The sequence below is a fragment of the Centroberyx gerrardi genome, chromosome 7 (assembly GCF_048128805.1).
Source record: "Centroberyx gerrardi isolate f3 chromosome 7, fCenGer3.hap1.cur.20231027, whole genome shotgun sequence".
Classification (NCBI taxonomy): Eukaryota; Metazoa; Chordata; class Actinopteri; order Beryciformes; family Berycidae; genus Centroberyx; species Centroberyx gerrardi.
The window spans coordinates 10180246-10199982 of NC_136003.1; the positions used below are offsets into that span (position 1 = coordinate 10180246).

Sequence of the window (19737 nt, forward strand, 5' to 3'; positions counted from 1 at the left end):
CTCGCGATGATTGGTGGGGAGGAGGTCACAAGGCGTCTCTGATTGGATGAGACAAAATTACGCGTTTCCCTCGCGACTTGTTCACGGCGGCCAGGACCCTGTGTTTTGAAGGGCTGACCGACAACCGCCTGAATGAAAACACCGGAGCGACGCCACCATTGAAGCAGCGTTGTGGCGGATAATCGACTGCACGTCTCCTGCAGTTTTTTTTTTTACTTCTCAGCCGTGAAAGGTTCGAGTGTTTGATCAGGTGGGTGTCCCGTCGACTGTTGTGGTTTCTGGCAACCGCGTCGATGTTTGCTGTTTGTATCGTCCGTATATTGCAGCTATCATGCGTCAAACAATCACCGCGTCACTCGGCTTACAGTTGCAAAATCCATTTCCAGAAACTTCTGTCTTGCTACCATCTATATAAGCGATGTGTTAATGATATTGTGTGTGGTATTGCATTATGTCATTGCAAGTGCCTGAATTGCATTTGTAGTCGGTTGAACGGTCGATTCTTCAAAGTGTGAGGTTGTTGTAACGCTCATTCATTCAGCCTTGCATTCAGTAACGGTAAGCAAACCTAGCTAAACACGAGCTACCGAACGCGTTGGCTAAGCTAGTCGTGTTAGCTAAGTTAATGTTTGTTTTTCTTCCTGTTTCCCCACCTGCAGCGCGCTGTGTGCTGGACCTGAGACGGAAGCATGGACCCGCGGAAAGTGTCCGAGCTGAAGGCCTTCGTGCAGCTGTGCGACTCCAATCCCGCAGTGTTGCACCTTCCCGAAATGGGCTTCCTCAGGACCTGGCTGCACGGGTCAGTACACCGCGGGTTTAAGTCTTCTCGGAGCCTACAACTGTCCCGACGTGCACGAGCAGTTGCCCGGCGTGTCGTTATTTTAATGATTCAGAGAGGATTTAGATGGCTTATTCATTCGGGTTTCACTAATGTGCTTAGATAAGGCCATATATTTAGGACTACAGGCTAACATGTGCCCCGTCCCGCCCACTCTCTGCTATAGAGGCAGGGTCTCTTGTCTGCCTAGAGGAAATACTATCTTTGATCTGATGTAAAAAAATAAATAAATAAACATGCCTTGTCAAATGCAGATTTCCCCTAAAGAGCATATAGAGCACTGAATCCAACCAGGCAACATTTACTTATTTAATCTGAGAGGGTTTACAGCTGATGGGGCATAAGTGATATTTTCCTAATTTTATAGCACGGCAAAATTTTTTTTTTATTCAAAACATAACATAGGAACTATTCATACTTTAGATTAAGATTCAGTAAATTGATCCTCTATAAAAAAAACAGCAAATTTAATTTAGGGTTTTCACTTTAGTCATTTGGATTTTCCCCTTTGTTTTAATTTTGTGTCTGATCACAGATGTGTTCCGGCCATCAGATAGAGCTCAACACGAGCTTTCCAATGATATATAATGCTCATTTTTGGTCAAAATGTCACTGATGTTCCTTTTGCACAAAACCATTGTCTTCACTGACTTACAATGCATACAGGGTGCATTTACAGTGTGTGAATAGGGATTTAAATAGAGATTAATAAACTAGTTTAATCTTCATGGGGACTGGGTGTACTTTGTTCAAGTGCAGGTGGATAGACTGGTTAGTGCATCAGTTGGCCATGGATTGCTCACTGAATTCTTCTCCATATCTTTATATTGCAGCATGGGTGCAACACTTCCACCCCAACCCAAGACAGAGGGTTCATGCAAGGTGAAAAAAATATGAATGTTCTATGTTGAATCCTATCATTGTACAGTATCGATTAGGTGAGAAATGACACAACACAGAAAATAAGGTAAATTGTATTTGAAATGAGTGAATTGCAATAAATGTTTCATCTGTAGGGTGGCTGTCCTTGTGGCCCGCCCCCCACCTCTGCTCCACCCCCCGAGCCTCCTGTCCCATCTGAGAGCGAGGAGAGTGATATCGGTACGTCAGTCTCACGCCTTACAACAGAGTTTCTGTAATTATAGCTCGGGACCCAAATGGGTGCAGGGCCGTCCTTTAGCGCCTCCCCACAGGACAGACTGTTTTAATAAGCCTGGTTCCTATGGAGAGACTAAATTTATCAAGTTTGTGTTAGCGTGTGTCATTCACCTGATCCACATATGCCACCTTGGAGAGTAAATTGGGCTTTTAAAGTAATGGATATTGATTGTATGGAAGTAGGTTATGTCCTGACATGAACCTGACCTAATATTTTGGTAAATGTTGGGTTTCCCTGTTTTGCTCCCTCAGAAATCGACAACGAGGGAGTGATCGAGCCAGACACAGATGACCCTCAGGAGATGGGAGACTTTGAAAACCTGGAGGTGAAATATGTTTTTTTCTGTAATCCATTGCTCACAGATTGATCTAGCCATTAATCATTAATGCTTTCAGCTGGATTTAAACCCTGCTCTCTCATGTGGAAACCAAACAGCTACTGGTTTACCAAAGGAGAATCCAGGCCTGGTTAAGGGAAATATTTAGGCATTGATATCTTAGGCAGCGTTTGACTGAACTTGTATGTTCCCTCAGGTCACAGAGGAGATGATGGACCAGGCCAATGAGAAGAAGATGGAGGCTATCAACGCTCTAGGAGAAGGTAAGTTGATTTTCTTTTCAGAAAGTGGAACACTAGGTATGTTAAAAGGCATTTAATATATGTATAATATCTTTCACATATCAGATTTTCATGCGATGTCTTTGTTCCATGTAGGCGATTTGCAGAAAGCCCTGGATCTCTTCACTGATGCCATCAAGCTCAACCCCCGCGTAGCCATCCTGTATGCCAAGAGGGCCAGGTGAGTTCCTCTGCTGGGCTATTTTTAGACCGTTCAGTCTCTCATTCACAGGTGTATTTATGGCAGACCACTACAGTATCAGACAGACCCACACAAACTGAACATAAAGTGCTGCTCATCTTGCATGGACACACTTCTCTCTGCTATGTGCCGCTACCACACATAATAAAAAAAAAAAAAACACCCAGCGGCGAGCACAGCAGTTCGCAATCCAGATCGATCTCCTCTGTTAATGCGTCACAATAGCCGTGCGTTATTTTTTCCCCTCCGCTCTAAAACAGTACTCTTTTGTTACGCCGTCTGTTATGAATCAGCACTGAGTGGTGAATGCAAGCGGTGCTTCTCTTTGTGTCAGTGTCTACATCCGGATGCAGAAGCCCAACGCAGCCAAGAGGGACTGCGACAGAGCGATCAGCATCAACCCCGACTCCGCACAGCCGTACAAGTGGAGGGGGAAAGCTCACAAGTACGTTTCCATGCAACACTCCACGGGTGCTATAAGTACATGAAGTCAGTCGGTCACACCGGTGAATATGAGTCACCCACACACACATGCATGACATAACCGCACCCTAGGTGTAAACAACCGCCACCTTAACCCACCTCGGCTTGTTTGGCAGCTCTCATTCAACATTTAGCCTGCTGAACAAACTGTGGCTTACAGTAGGGGCGAACCAGTGATATAAAATTATCTGTTTTAGCACTGCCATATCTACAATAAACTAACATTTGGTTTGATCGTGTAGTGATTTGAAAATCGAATCAATCACTTAAAGTAGTGTGCTCTTATCTTTTTAGTCGATTAAAATGCAATTATGGTTTTGCCATATAAACAAAAAAAAAGTTACCACTGACATTTAGCTTTTTCCATCCAAATAAAAATATACCAGACCTTTATCTCAGGACTTTTGTGGAGTAGTCCACTAGTTTGCAGACACAATAAAACATCTTTGAGGACAGGTAACTTGAACTAATGATGCCCTCAATTTTCACTGAATTCCTTTTTTTCCCCCCTCTATGCCATGCTGCTTGTGCCATCTGTTCGGCAGTGTAACGGTACTTTCTATTTTCCCTCACTGTCTTGTGTGTGTGTGTGTGTGTGTGTGTTGCTGCAGGCTGCTGGGCCACTGGGAGGAGGCAGTCAAGGACCTGGCCACAGCCTGTAAACTGGACTACGATGAGGATGCCAGCGCAATGCTGAAGGAGGTCCAGCCTAAGGTACCATACCTGAGAACAGAGGAGGGGAAATGAAAAACATATTATTTCCAAACCTTTTTCAGTTTTCTTTTTATTACAGAAGAATCATTTTAAGTGTTAATCCAGATTTTTGACCTCTTTGAAACTGATGCATGTAAATAAGTTCATCAAAATATACAAAATTCTGTTAGACTGCCTGGGGTTAACGTGACTCATCCTTTACTGGCTGTGTGTGGCATCATGCAGCTGGGTTTCCAAAAGCATCTTGGCACACAGATCCCTCACTGACACCAAGGAATCCAAGACCACGTCGAGACTCCCGGCTGCGGGTTTGCGGTGTGGTTTTCATTCTCGCGCTGCCGTCTCTTCTCAGGCTAACAAAATCATCGAGCACAGACGCAAGTACGAGCGCAAGAGGGAGGAGAAGGAGATCAAGGAGAAGAAAGAGAGGATAAAGAAAGCCAGGGAGGAGCACGAGCGGGCGCAGAGGGTGAGTCGCGGTGGGAGGAGGGCGAGTGAGGCTGTGGGCCCACGGGGAACCCCCTCCTCGCACTGCTTTCTTCTTCTACTCCTCATTTTGAATGTAAAGGGCGCGCTGTTGCATGTTCGCAACACATGAGACGCCACTAGCAGTTCCTGAAGGCATCGGTTTAGTACTGCAAGCTGAACAAGAGGAGTTTATATGAGCATCAGCAGTACTGGAGATCTGAACTTTGCCTGTGTTCTTATTTTTGTGTCTTTCAACAGGAGGAAGAGGCCAGACAGGCCGCTTCTGGAGGAGCTGGAGGCTTCCCAGGTTTCCCAGGTAAGAGAGCGGAAAGGGTCGGTGGTTTGTGGCATGAAGGGGAGAGAGATTCGCTCAGAACATCCTCACAGGAGACGCAAATAACAGTCATTATAGGGGGAAAAGAGATTTATATTATTCTGCTTCCAAATGTGTATTTCATTAGATAACCTGGTGACAGTTGTAGCATGATTTGTAGCAGCTTGTATATCATCTGAAGCAACAGTTACTAAATAGAGTTGTTGTCCTGTAGGCGGCGCTGGCTTCCCAGGCGGAGCTCCGTTCGGCATGCCAGGGATCGGGGAGCTCCTGAAGGACCCCGAGGTGCTCAACGCCATGAAGGTGAGTCACTGCTCAACGTTCCTCTTCCCACCTCATGTTGCACAGATTGTGACTGTTAGGTTGATTTGTCTCAGTAACAGTAACAGATCCCTCATGGATTATCATGCAGCAGCACTGTTTTTCTGGTATTAGATGTGTGTTTCTGAGAGCTTAAAGGAAAACGCAGGGAATCACTAACTGAAGTAGATGAGGCAGGTTGATGGGGGGGGGGGGGGAATAAAAAGTAAATTACAAGACTTCATCACAAAGTATCTCCTGGAATGCACTGAGCATCACATCAGAGTTCTGGACAGTGGATCTGGTTGTTATTGGTCTGGTTTTTTATTTTTCTTGTGTATTCTATTGGATTTTATTCATCAATTTATTTGGAAAGCACTTTGTAACTGATTCGGAAACACACTACACCGATAAAGATGATCGTTGCTGTTCCTACATGTGATTCCCGTTCCCTGTATGCCTTGAACTCCAGGACCCAGAGGTGATGGCGGCCTTCCAGGACGTGGCGCAGAACCCCGCCAACATTGCCAAGTACCAGGGCAACCCCAAGATCATGGCCCTCATCACCAAGCTGAGCTCCAAGTTCGGGGCCCCGCCGCAGCCCTAGAGAGGAACGGGCCGAAGCCGGGGGAGGAGAGGGGATACGTGGTCGAGCAATTCGGAGAGCCACAACGCTTCTTAACAATTATTCCACTGTGTACGGATGAAATGGGGAGCGGGTGACGGGTTAATGGGAATGAAAGGATGGTGTAGGACGGATCTAAGGAAAGGCATGCTCTAACTTTTTTTTCTCGTTTAGACTAGAGAGCAACGTGTAAATGTTCTTAATCGGAGTCCAGCCTGTAAGCACTTAACGATCTCTCAATAAACGTAACGGCTAAAGACGGGGAGTCAGAACGAGACCTGAGAGAGGTTCTGGTACGTGGGAATCCCCATTGACTCGTCACACACATCCCCTCACCTAGGGCTTTGCTTAACCGCAGGTTTGACGTATTTTTAACCTGTATCTGGAACGGCAAAAACCGGGAGCTCCTGCATTTAAAGCCACCAGCTCAGAGAAACATTTTTACAGCCATTTATCAACTGGTAATGGGTCAGCTACTGGTCTCTCTCTCTCTCTCTCTGAATAATGAGCCGACCCCGCGACCGCAACGGTCGGCTCTGTTTTTTTAAAATCAGATTATTTTCCTGTAAACTGATGTCTTTTTTTGCCCCTCAGGTCTCTAATGATTTTTTCTCTCACCTTCACTGTAAGGTTACATGTTCCCTTGTCTGTCTGTTATTCCAAATGCAAAAAAAAAAAAAAAATGTTACTGTCCTTGTTGATTTTTGACCCTATTGGGAGAATATTGATTCACAATAATAAATCCTTGGTTGTTGCAAAATGGGTTTGACATTCCTTCCTATTTCAATTGTTTGCGTTCTTGACATTGCTAACATCTCGCATAACCAGACTGAACTGTTTTCCTAATCTGATTTATTAGATATGAAAATGCCATTGTTGAAAGAGGATGACTGGGAGTGAAGAACATGCAGAAAAACACATTGCTGCGATTTCACCTTACTTTGACTGCAGTTACTCCTCTGAGAAAGAACAGCAGCTCAGAAGCTTTCACTGCAGAAGACTCAAGTTGTTCATAAACCAAATACATTTTGTCATGTCCAGTAAACTAGTTGGGAAGGATAGAAACCAGTTCCAAGCCTGCCCAATTGTATTACTGGTTACTTACTGGCAATAAGCAACACTTTGAATATAACAGTTTTTGTAGTGTTTAATAGTTCAGTTATAGATTTTTTCAGATTTTATTCAAGTAAAAAGCGAGGTCAGTCACTTCAGACTAGAGTTTTCATAAAGTGTATTTAGTCAGTAAAGGTCTGTTGTGGTATTGAGTTTATTGTGTTGGTTTATTATCCTGATTTAACTGCTAATTTAAATCAAAATTAAGGTATTTCTTCAGTTTGACAATTAAATGAGACGCTCTCAGAAATTTGATTTGTGAATTTTTAGGACAGTAACTTTATTTTTTGCCCCTGGCTGAGAGTCTGGATTGTAGGCAGTGACGACTGCCTTTTATCACACAGTTTCCATTAACACCCACTCAAACTCTGTCTAATGAGCATAATCCTGCACTAGTCCAGTCCAATATGAAGATGACCAGCCAGACTGGCAGGTTGGCAACACTGTTCCTGTCATAACGTTTGGTCAACACAGAACTGCTTGACTTTGCTTACAGGCTGGGACGTCCTGTGCAATTTAGACCGGAGTGAACAACTAGGCCCGTCGACCCTTTTTTCTGTTTTGGAGGGAAAGTGTGTGAATGTGCGAGTGAGCTCCACTCACTCTACTGGCCCTATAATGTAAATCAGGCAGAGTCTCAGGCTGAGCGGCAAGACTGGGTCACCAGGCCACTTAATCCTCCCAGGCCATTTGTCTTCCTGCCAGAGGATTACCGGCTGTGTAACACATGGTGGGTCCTGCATCACCGTGTCAGAGCCGTCCGCTCTGCTCGGGCCAAGCTAGTCCCTGTCACTGAGTGTGGCTGTTTGGCCACCGACATAAGGCCATGCATGTGTGTGGGTGGCTGAAGTATTCAAAGTGAATGTTACACAGAGAAAACTGCAGGTTTCTACCATTATTTCCCTATCAAAACCAAATGTAACCAAGTCAGTGGGCTATTGTGCACAAGGTGAATGGTGAACCAGCCGTCAGGATGCCCTTGAGAGGGTTTCTTATTAACAGTACAAACAAAGTACAAACAAGGTCTGTTTTGACAGAACATTGATGTTTATTTTTTTTAATTTACAACAACATTGCAAACTGAACTTAAAAAAAAGTTGTTTTCCTGCTAACCTAAAATAAAAGTCATGGGCAAAAATGAGGGAAGAGTCTAGACATGACATGGGGTCGTAGTCAGGAGGGGAAAGCAACAGTGGGTGCGACACTCGCAGAAGCCGAAAAAGAGGTCCGGAATTTTACACCTAGTGTCCATATCTGTGTTAAAACAGGACAGAAAGAGACAGAAAGGGAGAGAGGGAGGGTGTAATGTCAATACAACAGTTCATATAAAGAAATATTCACAACTTCTCATATTGTCTATGAAGCAAGTAATAAAAAAAATATATGCAATCAATATTTCTACACTATGATTACTAGAAACCACTCTACACCGGCTAGCACTACATCTGCCCTAAGCCATACATGCACTACAACTTAAGAACTATAGACTTATCAATAGCTAATGATACTCACTTCTGAAACTCCCACTCCCTGTTGTCTAGAGGGCACACCTGTCTGGTTTTCAGCCAGCGAGAAATACAATGGAAATGGAAAGCATGCTGTGACAGAGAGAGAAACAAGGTAAAAGACATTTATTAGGCGGTACAGGAAAAGAAACAGACTATAGAATTCCTTTATGATAGTTCTGGTTTCATAATAAACATTTAGCATTATGTTTACTCACTGCCCACTAGGGCTCACTGGCATAAACTATATGTGTGGCGGTTACTGGCCTGTTAGCCAACCAAGATGGCTGGGTAGTGTTGTGATGGAATAATCTAAATCAGCCTGATCAAGGAAGTGTCTTAGGGGCAGGTGCTTTCAAACAGTATACCAACTTTATTTCAAACCTAATCAATATATTGTCAATTACTGAAAGTGTGTGCAACCTCCCAACCCCTCTCACTCACATTGCAGACACCCCAGGCTACAGTGCACTCCTCGGATGTGGCAGAGGCTTGGTTGGCCTGGCACTCTATACCTGAGGGAGAAAGGAGAAACGTGTCAAAATGTGTCACTTTGGTGGATGTCCCAGCAAGAATGTTTCATGCAAGAGGGACACGTCTTGAATGAATGTCATTTAGACAGCGACAACTAGTATGAGCTCAACGCGGATTCCGAGTTGAAACCCCAGAAGAACCTTGTTTAGTCCTTTCCAAGATATGAACCGCACTGTACATCTCACCTATTTGTTATGTACAAATCCTAGCATTTTTAAGCTGCTGTCCCTGGCTAACTCAACACAAAACTATCCACGGCCTATCATGGAGTCATAAAGGACACAGTGTCAAGTCCAAAACTGAAAGTTAACTCACAGAGGTCCATGATGTGATTTCGACAGATAGCACAGTTGTCCACGACAATGTCCCAGGCCCACAACGCCACAGCATTCCACTGTTGAGAAGTCAGAATAAATAAAAAAACATTTTTTACCTGGTTAGGACATTTAATATACTGGAATTTCAATTTAAGTCTCTTCATATTTTAATGACAACTCGGAGTTCCACAGTACATACAGGCTTCACATTTTAGACTTAAGACATTAATATTCAAAATCTATGTACATGTCTTATTTGAACAACATGGCATACAATATGGCTGTAGCTGTAAATGGAGGCATGAAGCATAGCGAGTGAACAGTAGTGTTCATTAGTGGGCTGTATAGATATTGCCATTATTAGTCATAATAACTTGTATGTCAGAGAACTTGACGAACTTTAGGCTTTAGTGTCACTTCCTAAACCATAACAAGTTTGTAATTAGATTTCATTAACTACAGTTTGACCTATGGTTTTGACATTTTAACTAATTTGAGAAGCAGTTACTAATAATCAAGTCAATAATAAGCAGGTCAACAAAAACATTGTCAACAGAGGGCCAAACGGGGGGCCTTTCAAACGAACTAAGAGAAAGCGGCTAAGCTAGCTCACGCAATCCCATTGATTTCCGTATAAATGTCAGTGCTGTGACTGGGCTTTTATTTTCGTTTTGTCAATATGCGACAGTTAGCCGAAATAAAAGCTGATGGTCACCATTGGACCATTACGGACTAAGGTATGTCTATTAAGCGATCATTCCAAAACAGCGAAGTGCAAATTCATGCCCCTGTAAGGGAGGCTAACACATAGAGCTAACAGCTAGCTAATGTTAGTTAGCGCGAACGTTAGCAAGCTAACGTTTAGCTGGTAGCCAGGATAGAATCCTGGCGGCCATGGAAGTTAGCTGTTAGGGAAGTGTGCTGTCAGACTGTACAATTTATTTACACCTTAGCACTTAACACACCGAGCAGTGTACTTAAAACTCGTAAAATCGTACCTTCTTCACTTCAAAACGTTTCTTGCTCGCTCCACTGTTTGTGCCGCTTGGGGTATCAACATCCATCGCTGCTGCCATCTTGACCGGAGAATCTGCGTGAGCGCGTGAACCTTCCCGAAGCTACAGGATGTTTTAAAGGGGAGGTTAAGCCAGTCGTACAATTTCGGTCGGTGTACAGACTACGGCTACTTGTGTCATAATTTGCTGGTTTTGGTGTGCATCAGCTGGATATGTGGTATGAGAGGCAATGTAGCATTGACAATTTACATTACCAACACGTTGGGCACGGACCGTTTGTCAAAATATACCACACATCAAATTTTCAAAATTCAGGTTCCACCGAGATTTGAACTCGGATCGCTGGATTCAGAGTCCAGAGTGCTAACCATTACACCATGGAACCGCTGAGAACATCGAGAAACTTTTTGGTGTATGTAGATACGTGTAGGTGCAACAGTACGCCAAGTGAAACTGAAATTGTAAAAAATTCTATTTGGTTTTTATTATGCATGCAGGCTGTATAATTACATGCCACCTGTTGAAGAGAAGAGGCAGAACAGGGATAGATGTGTGTGCAAACACAAAAGATAAGATAAGATAGCATTTTATTGATCACCTTGGGGAAATTCAGGTGCCACAGCAGCAATTGGCGAAACAGTGCCAAACTAACATTAAACTCAAACTGGAATATTTGTATTCTAATAACAACCTCTCCCTTATATTCATTACATTTCCCATATCCCTAATAACAACGATTCCCTTTTTACATTGTCTTTTTGTTCTTCTTAGTCACTGCTGGTGCTTTAGGCTTCTTCTGGGGCTTGGTCTTGCTTGGTTTGGAGGGCTTAGCTTTGGTCTTCACCAGCCTGGCTTTGACTCCGGAGGCCTTCAGAACGGGGGGTTTGGGTTTATTCGTTTTTGGAGCTTTGGGGGGCGTGACGGGCTTCTCGCCTGGAGGAGAGCTGCTGTCTGGGCAGGACTTGAAGACATGGACGTCCCTGACACTTTGATCTCTGAGCTCAGGAGGGTGACCGCAGGTGGCAGTGACCTCCAGGCTCACGTTCTCCATCCACCTGAGGGACAGAGAGAGAGAGGGACAGAGATAAAATAACATGTTGTTTTTCCATGTAGGCCTATGCTATTGTGTTATGTATTCCACATCCCTTTTGAGGGATTTGAGCCCAGCAGCCCATGCTGACCTGCGCAGCGGCAGCAGAGGACAGTCACACAGCAGGGGGTTTCCTCGCAGGTCGATCACCTCCAGGCCGGTGAGGGGGCTCAGGTCAGGCAGCTGCTCCAGCTGGTTCCCCCCCACAGTCAGAGTCTTCAGTCCTGCACCCAGCCCTGCCAGAGAGTCCCTGGACATCTGGAAAGTGGCAGATTTAAAGAGCCAATCAGCTCTAAATCACATTCTTTTGGAGCTGTCAACATGATTATATGGCTTCTATAGAGTGAATAGCATTAATCCTGTACTTAATTTCAACATTTTTCAAATTAAGTCCTGCATCTGCTTCTAGAGGCAGAAAATCATTGTTGCAGTACTCTCTATGGGCTGAAACTTTAAACTGTGTTGCACTTCTGCCACACCTCAATCAGTGATGTCAAGGCAGGTATTTCACTTTTGGCAACGTCAAACACTTTGTGATCAGAAAATTGTTATGACCCCCAAGTAGAGATGGGTGATCCATTATCACAGACACACACTGCTATTCACTCTCGCTCCTCACCCCACTTTTTCGCATCTTTCAAAATTGTGTACTAGGCGGAGACTGGCTGAAAACAGTGTGTTTACACTCTCTTTAATAAGTCTTTACTGGGAGAACTGGTTGCTGGTTACATCAAATACTGGTTCCAGTGATAATAATATAATACGAAACGATAATAAAAAACGATAAAGAGAAGAAATCTGTTGAGAGATGGAGAGGGGAGGATAGAGGGAAGAGAGTGTCTCTTACCTTCTCCATGCCCATCTCATCCATATAGAGCCTCCTCAGACTTTGGGACACAGGCTGGAAAGCTTTCGGTCCGACCCAGCGAATCGAGTTCCTGGACAGGTTGAGCTCTTCCAGACTGGAGGCCTCTGTCAGAGCGTCAGTCGGCACCTCGGTGAGCTGATTGGAGTCCAGGTGAAGCGTATCTAGGTAAGCAGAGTTGAAGGCGCCCTTGGCGATGGCTGTTATGGTGTTATTGGTCAGGTAGAGTCCCCTGAGTTTTGGGGCAGCTGAGGACAGCAAACCAGTGGGCTCTAGTTTGGAGATGGTGTTTCGCTCCAGGTGTAACGCGAACAGACCAGGTAAGGGTGCCAGAGCTACAGGAGAGACAGAAAATATCAGTGATCCCACTTCCTTTGTTTCATACCTGCATGCATACAGTGTATACGCAATTTAACTTGCGTCCAGCCAGACTTGACTAGCCACTCACCTGATCCTGGGAACTGGGCCAGCCGGTTCCCCTCCAGGTGAAGGTAGGTGAGGTCAGGCGCTCCTGCAAAGGCCGCAGGGTCCAGCGATGTGAGGCCATTGTCGGACAAGTATAAGTAAAACAGCTTCTTCATTCCCCGGAAGGCGGCGCCTTCGATCTCGTGGATTTTACAGAACTCCAGGTGAAGGGACACAACTTGGTCGGCGCCAGGGAAGCTGTTGGCAGGAAGGTAGTGGAAATGGTTGCTGCGCAGGTCGAGCAGCTGCGTTTTGGAGGGGAAACCCCGCGGGACTTTGGTGTGACCGCGACCCTCACATGTGGCATGCTGGGCTTCAACCTGAGGAGGATCAAATTGAATGTTATAATAAAAACAATATGTCTCATGTAACTGACATCAACCATTTATCTATCATACGTACAGTAAATATTCAAGGGATACAGGAATATTTTTTACACCTATTGTCAAAGCACTGTGGCTGTGATCCTTGTACTGCTCACCTCTGGTCGCTGGTAAAGTTAATCTAGTAATTGAAGCGTATTCTACTGTTGCATTCATTGTAAGTCATTCTGGATAAGAGTGTCAGCTGTATTGTAAGTGCTTCTATTGTAATGTACCCCCTTTGTGTTTTTTTAAAAATAATTATTGTCATTACTATTATTATTCTACCAATTATGTAATGGGAGTTAATTTATTTATTTTTAATCATTTTAATATTGTTTGTTCATTAATATGTATGTATCTATGTATATATCATGTATATGTTTATATTTTTATAATATTGGATATTTGTAAGTATGCATACATAAAGGTTTTTTTCTTTTTTTTACTTTTATAAAATGTTGAAAACTCAATAAACATATTGTTGGAAAAAAAAAAAAGAGTGTCAGCTATATGCCTAATTTAAACTGTTGGGTGAAAATGTCATCCAAATACCATCCAAATGTCAACTTTTCAGGAACTAAGAAAATCAGTCTTTTTTTTCAGATTGACCACCATGCATTTTTCATTTTATCCACTGGGTTTTGAAAGGGTTTCACATGTCCAAGGGGTCGGTCAGGAGCAGGAGCTAAATGTAATGTAAATATATTATTAAATCTATGCGACCAATGTGTGTAGGACATTGCCTCTGTAAATAACTCAAATGATATTTCACTTTGGTAGAACATTTTCATTTTTAAGAGTGCATACCTCTACAGGAGTTTATGACTGGTAAATACAAAGCAAAGCAGCCTCAAAAAATTAAAATGGTTTCTTTCTGTTGCCAGGACCTCCTTTTTTTCCTGTCTGAAATTACTGACATCAGCTAATGTTGGAGGTTGACTGTTTCTAAACTTCTGTGGAGGCAAAACTGCTCCACCCAATTGAAATATCATTCCAGTCAGCAGTATTGCCACCACCAGAAACACAAAACTCACATCGCAGTCACAGTTATCCGGACACTTGACTTTCTTCTTGGGCTTGGCTGTGGGTGGGGCGCGCTCTCTGCTCCCGTCCTGCTCCTCGAACTCCTCCTTCAGCGTCTCCTCCCTGCTCCGGCAGCGCAGCTCCGGAGGAGCCACGGCCTGCAGGGGCTCGTCTGAGAGGTGAGCGGGGCCCACGCAGGCCCCCAGCAGCTTCACCCCCCCGCGCCTGGACCACTCCCTCAGCGGACGCATGTAGCAGTTACAGTAGATTCGGTTGCCTTCAAGGGGGTCGGATGATATCAAAATGTATTAAAGATGACATAAGGCACACGGATAAGAGTATGAACTAAATGATCACAATGTAAGAGCCCGGCTGTACCAGTCAGGTTGAGGCTGGCCAGCTGCTTGGGGCCCGAGAGAGGCTCCAGGTAGCGCAGCTGGTTGTGGCTCAGGTCCAGGTAGGAGAGGAGCGGGGCCTGGGACAGGGCCACGTCCGACAGGTCCTGAAGGGACATGTGGTCCAGGTAGAGGTGTGTCAGCTTCGCCATGGAGACAGACTCTTCCCCGAGGTAGGTCATGGGGTTGTAGCTCATGTCCAGGCGTGTGACCTCAGGCAGTCTTGACAGGAGGAGGAGAGAGAAGTGAGGACTTGAGTGATAGACAGGGCCTGGGACAATGTCACTGTGGTTGTGAAAAAACTAAACTAAACTAAAAAAGAAAAAAACATGGATAACATTTACATTAGAACTTGGAATAACTGTCCAGAGGTTAGACTGAGAAGTTCCCCCACTGGCCTCAGATCACATCCTGACAGGTTTCTCTCCTGTATCTCCCTCTCTACTTTTCCGTCTGAATGAAGAACAAACAATACAAAGGGTGAGTGGACTGCCTGCTCTCCCTTTTCTTATTAAAAAAAGATATGGGACTGGGTGTGGTGGGATGCTGTTATTAGCACTGGCAGAGAGAAACTGAATCTCAGTAGTCCTTGTGTCATCATTTCCTGTAATGACTGGTCAGCATATTAAGAACAACACTGTCAGCCCAATGTATTCTTAAAGGATGCATCATAGTATTTCAACACATCTCCAAGACCTAGTAAAGACCTTGTTGCTATCTATAAGGATCATGTAGCAACTGTTTGACCTAATGGAGAATATTGATCTAAAGTTTGAAAATTGACTCAAAGCACTGACTGATATGTATTGCAAAATTGGATGCAATCAGTGCGAATAAAATTAGTGGCTGTAAACAAAAAAAAGTATATTAAAAATTACGTTTTCTGCCAAAGTTGTCCCTCTTGTCCCTCTACCTTGGTGATGCACTATGCAACTTTTGTGGCAATGTAGGTAGCAACGAGCAAAAAAGTGACACACATATATGACAAAATGTATTCAAATGTATTCAAATACTTTGTGGCATCAAAATGCTCCTATATGGTTAAAGTAACACTTTTGAGGCAAGTCCTTGAGCGCTGTTGCCCATTAGAGATGCCCAAAAATTTGCACCATGGATCACGGCCCAAGACTCTCCCACCTGCTCATGGTCTGAGTGGGGAAGAACTGCAGCTCATTGTGGTCCAGGCTGAGGCGGTTGAGGGTGAACAGGCCAGCGAAGGCCTCAGTAGCCAGGTTGTTGAGGGAGTTATGGCTAAGGCGAAGCCACTTGATGTTTTGCAGGCCCTGGAAGCACAGTTGGCCTGTTATGGGATCATATAGTCAAGCATGTTTGATAATTGCGGTGTGTGTGTGTGTGTGTGTGTGCGTGTGCGTGTGTGTTTAACAGCTTCTTGCATTTGTGCATTCGTGTCAGTATCTGTGAGATGTTTTTGGTTCAGTTCCTGTGAGTGTGCATGTGTGTGTAACTGTGTTGAAGCTTGTCCAGCATTCATATGTCATGTGTCATGTTTGAGTGTGTGCCTCCACCCATCCACTCGAGTACCTGGAAGGCCATGTTGGGGATGTAAACCAGCTGGTTGTGAGTGAGGGCCAGCATGTTGAGGAAGCCCAGCTGGGTGAAGGCTCCAGGCTGGATCTCCTCCACACGGTTATGGTCCAAATGCAGCTCCTTCAGGGAGGAGAGGCCGTCAAACGACTCCTGCAACAGTTAAGTTGGAGGGAAGAGTTATTTTGTTTTTTTTCCCCCACTTTATTCAACACAAAAACAACAAGGCATACAGCAGTTTCACAAAGTATTCTTTCAAGCTGAGCAATCTTAGAAGAAAAAAATGTTACAATTTGCCAACAATAATACAACCGCAAAAATAAAATAAGACCAAAAAAAAAAAGATAAAAGGGGGCAGAAAAAGATGAATAGTATATGTGTTTTAGGGCTTGTTTGTTTTTCATCAATTTAAGAGAGAGAGAGAGAGAGAGAGAGAGAGAGAAGCATACAGAGCTGGATTTGATGAAACACATTCAAAGCATCATAAATCCTAACACCAGACATTTTCCAGTACACAGGATCAACACACAGTACAAAACACAATACAGTGCAAAGGAGAGCTGACATTATATTTCATAAACTTTAGCAGCATATAAAGAATTACATCAAGGCAACAAAACAAAAGCAAAAGTAACACAATGTGTGCATCACATGACAGATGATGCACTGCGGTCTAATAAAAGACTAATCCAAACTAGACAAACAGGTGTGTCTCAGTTTTACCTGGTACAGGATCTCGATGTTGTTATAGGCCAGGTTGAGGGAGACGAGGCGCCCCAGGGTGCGGAAGGCGCCCTCCTTCACCTTCATGATGTTGCAGCGCTGCAGGTTGAGGTGGGTGAGGTAGGGCGTGTGCAGGAACGCCCCCCTGGGCAGCACCTGCAGGTCGTTGTTTCTCAGGTCCAGTTTCACTGTGATCTGTGGATGGAGGATGGAGAATATGTTTGGGGCAGGGATGAAGCAGAAACAGGTGGGACTGGAAACAGTAGGAGGCTTCTGACTGGAAGGTCATCTGTTCAAATCCCTGGACTGAGAGAGAAGGTCTGGGTGGGGTGTGTGAATGAGTAACACTCTTTCCTCCCTCATAAACTACTGCTGTTGAGCCTTTGAGCAAGGCAATTAACTCTTAATTAGGGCTGGGCGATATGGTTGAAATCAATACCATGATAATCATAAGGGTTTTTTTTTTGTTTTTTTTTAACTCTTAACTGGTCCAATGTAGCTGCATGGTGGCAGAGTCACCAGGTGTGAATGTGTGTAACAGTGTGAATGTTAAGCAGGGAGGTGCTGAAAAGAGCTTGTATGCTCAGCAAACCACAGCTGGATAAATAAAGGTTAAAAAATGTATGAAAGCCACCAAAATGACAGCCAATAACAGCAAGGCTTATTGTGAAGTGAACAGGTAAGGGAAGCATTATACTCTGACTGTTTAGTTCCTTACCTCATCTACGGTTGGGGGAACCTCAGTCAGGTTCTTGCCCATGCAGGCTACAGTGAGTTTGGAGTTATCACAGCTGCACACTCTGGGGCATTTGCCTGTTTCCACTGGTGAAATGAACAGCAAAACCACCAGCAAGCCCACTGCAGCCGGTAACACAGAGGAGAGACGCATCTGTGCCAATGAAAGAGATGTTAGTGTTACAAATACAAAACCTGCATGTGTTGATATGACGAGAAAGACACTGAGCAGTAAGCACTCACAGCTTTACCACTCATGCGTAATGACGCACGAGCCTCCTCAAAAGTTCAGCCTTTAAAACAAACTGCAGCCTTTTTACACACGCAGGTCAAGATAGAATAACAAGATTACTCAAAGTCGCCCCCCTCAAAATACATCATCCAAAGGCAGACATTAACTATCTATACAAATGAATGTTAAATCTGTACAAACTTCAGGCTACTTAGATTAGTCATTTATTTCCTTTCTCAAACTTAACTCGTGAGCTTGGAATTACAAGGAGCTGACTTTATTTTCATGATTCATCTTCAAAAGTGAGGCTACTTGTTTATGCTTTAAAATAATATTTTAATATAAATAGGCCTATTAAAAAAAATTGAAAATACATAATAGTTTGGCCAGCTGGTATTTCAAATACATGATATAATATCTCAGAACTGCACTCCAACCAGATAGGATATTATGATTCCAAGTTCATTAAGTGTAAAATATAGGCCTATTTTAAAAAATGTCCCGCCCTTTTACTTGGGCTATTTTTGAACAAATAATTCGGAGGATAGACTTTTAAAAACCAAATCCAGCACTGAAATAACTCACTGTAGGAAGAAAATTGACATTAGGCTTACCTTCTCGCAGATCTTCACACTTTAAAAGTACACTTGATGACATGAAATAAAACTGCAGATAAACTCGAGGTCTAGGCTTCAGGTCCAGTGTGGCTCTACCAGGATCTGCCCGGTGGCGTCTTGACTTTACACAGTGAGAATAAGTGACCATTGGTCTAACAAACACAGCTTTGGCAAATTCTTCTGCGGTGACCCCTGCTCCCTGCGTCCCCTCACTTCAAATTAACACCTTGGTATCACATTTTCTGCCTAGTTAGAGCTTGTAACAGGGAGGACAACCAAATGTAGGTCAAAGTGATTCTATTTGATGATTTATGTAAGTGATAAATGGCTATTTATTGGCTTTAAGTGTTGGGTGTGTAAAATGAATAGCCCACTTAGGCCAAATGTAATGTTTAATGAAGGACTGACTGGTACCATGAGGCTTTTTAGGTTTACTCCTGCCTCCAGTGGCCCAACGCAGATTTGAGAACAGGAAAACAACAATATAAAAGACTGAAACATTTACAGAACCATCTGAGCTTCTTCATCAATAAAACCACTGTCTATCAACAGGGAAGGAAAAGGCTGGATAAAGGAGAAAGTCTGGATAAAGTCTGGCCGTTTTCCTCAGTTTTCTTCAGAAAAGGGCACAATTGTCTCTAAATCTGGTGAAGTCTTTGCCAACTGTTCCAAGTTTGGGATGAAATGGGCAAGAATTACTGCCTTCAAGTTCAAAATCAGGTTTACTGTATATGCCCAACAGTGCATCCATTGATTCAAAATGCAGAGAAGCATCCCAGATGGTTTCTCATTCCCAGACCAAGGAGAGGAACAGAGGCTCCTACACAAAACAACTACAATCAAATGTGTTGAGCCATATAAAACAGAACATGTGAAAATCATTTAGGACTTATCTATTCAAAGCTCATCTGCCTCTCAAAGTTTCAAAATGCAGATCGTTTTTAATAGTTAATGATGGCAGAAGACATGGAACATTGAAGCATACTTTATTTTGGTCAGGCAAATCTAAATCTCTTTGCACCTCACGCCTGATTAAAGGCAAGAAAACAATTTAGACTTATTTTATCCCTTCTGATTGTTCTATTGTACTTCACAATCCTATTTCCACAATATTCATCAGTCATTACATATTTTAGTCACATTTCTTTTCTTTTACTATTTTTATGAGTTTTATAAACATTTAATATAAAACAATGGAGAATAATAGCGAAGGTAAATATGAAATAAAAAATACAGAAGTGCCTCAATCACAGATTAAGGCCGGTTCACAGAGTAAAGAAACCACTGAATGGAGGTCTAAGAGGCTTCTCTAGCTTGTGAAAAGGCTAAATCTGCACCTCAGTCAGTCAGGATCACTCTGAATTTTATATGGGGACTGAGGCTTTTTCCTAGTCACTAGACTTACAGAGGGTAAAGTCCAGGTTGTCCGTGATGTCCTGCGGTTATACGAGTGTGC

The 19737-nt window shown here is 43.6% G+C and overlaps 3 protein-coding genes and 1 non-coding gene across 5 annotated transcripts; 1 reads left to right on the forward strand and 3 right to left on the reverse strand.

Annotated features, from left to right (window-relative positions):
* The first annotated feature begins 117 nt into the window (after window positions 1-117).
* Window positions 118-6008, forward strand: st13 (ST13 Hsp70 interacting protein). Of its 2 annotated transcripts, none has more exons than XM_071896891.2 (13): window positions 118-250; window positions 660-799; window positions 1672-1720; window positions 1855-1939; window positions 2249-2322; window positions 2531-2597; window positions 2712-2796; window positions 3152-3262; window positions 3912-4014; window positions 4367-4483; window positions 4741-4798; window positions 5031-5119; window positions 5589-6008. In XM_071896891.2, the coding sequence occupies exons 2-13, from the start codon at window positions 690-692 to the stop codon at window positions 5721-5723; spliced, it is 1083 nt and encodes a 360-aa protein (XP_071752992.1). In that variant the 5' UTR covers window positions 118-250; window positions 660-689; the 3' UTR covers window positions 5724-6008. The 2 variants fall into 2 exon arrangements, with proteins under 2 accessions (XP_071752992.1, XP_071752993.1); XM_071896892.2 differs by lacking the exon at window positions 118-250 and adding an exon at window positions 406-558.
* A 1872-nt stretch (window positions 6009-7880) lies between these two features.
* rbx1 (ring-box 1, E3 ubiquitin protein ligase) lies at window positions 7881-10345 on the reverse strand. The gene is made up of 5 exons (XM_071896895.2): window positions 10209-10345; window positions 9209-9287; window positions 8804-8874; window positions 8367-8452; window positions 7881-8108 (listed from the first exon to the last, which is right to left on the reverse strand). The coding sequence occupies exons 1-5, from the start codon at window positions 10284-10286 to the stop codon at window positions 8096-8098; spliced, it is 327 nt and encodes a 108-aa protein (XP_071752996.1). The 5' UTR covers window positions 10287-10345; the 3' UTR covers window positions 7881-8095.
* Window positions 10346-10539: 194 nt separating this feature from the next.
* On the reverse strand, window positions 10540-10611 carry trnaq-cug (transfer RNA glutamine (anticodon CUG)). Its single transcript has one exon. It is a non-coding gene; the product is annotated as a tRNA-Gln (tRNA).
* Window positions 10612-10971: 360 nt separating this feature from the next.
* Window positions 10972-17690, reverse strand: chadla (chondroadherin-like a). Its single transcript, XM_071896886.2, has 11 exons — window positions 17676-17690; window positions 17416-17586; window positions 16698-16892; window positions 15972-16127; window positions 15567-15712; window positions 14413-14651; window positions 14046-14311; window positions 12630-12966; window positions 12164-12516; window positions 11408-11574; window positions 10972-11281 (listed from the first exon to the last, which is right to left on the reverse strand). Exons 1-11 carry the CDS (start codon window positions 17688-17690, stop codon window positions 10972-10974), a joined length of 2355 nt encoding a protein of 784 aa, XP_071752987.2.
* Between the last annotated feature and the right edge of the window lie 2047 nt (window positions 17691-19737).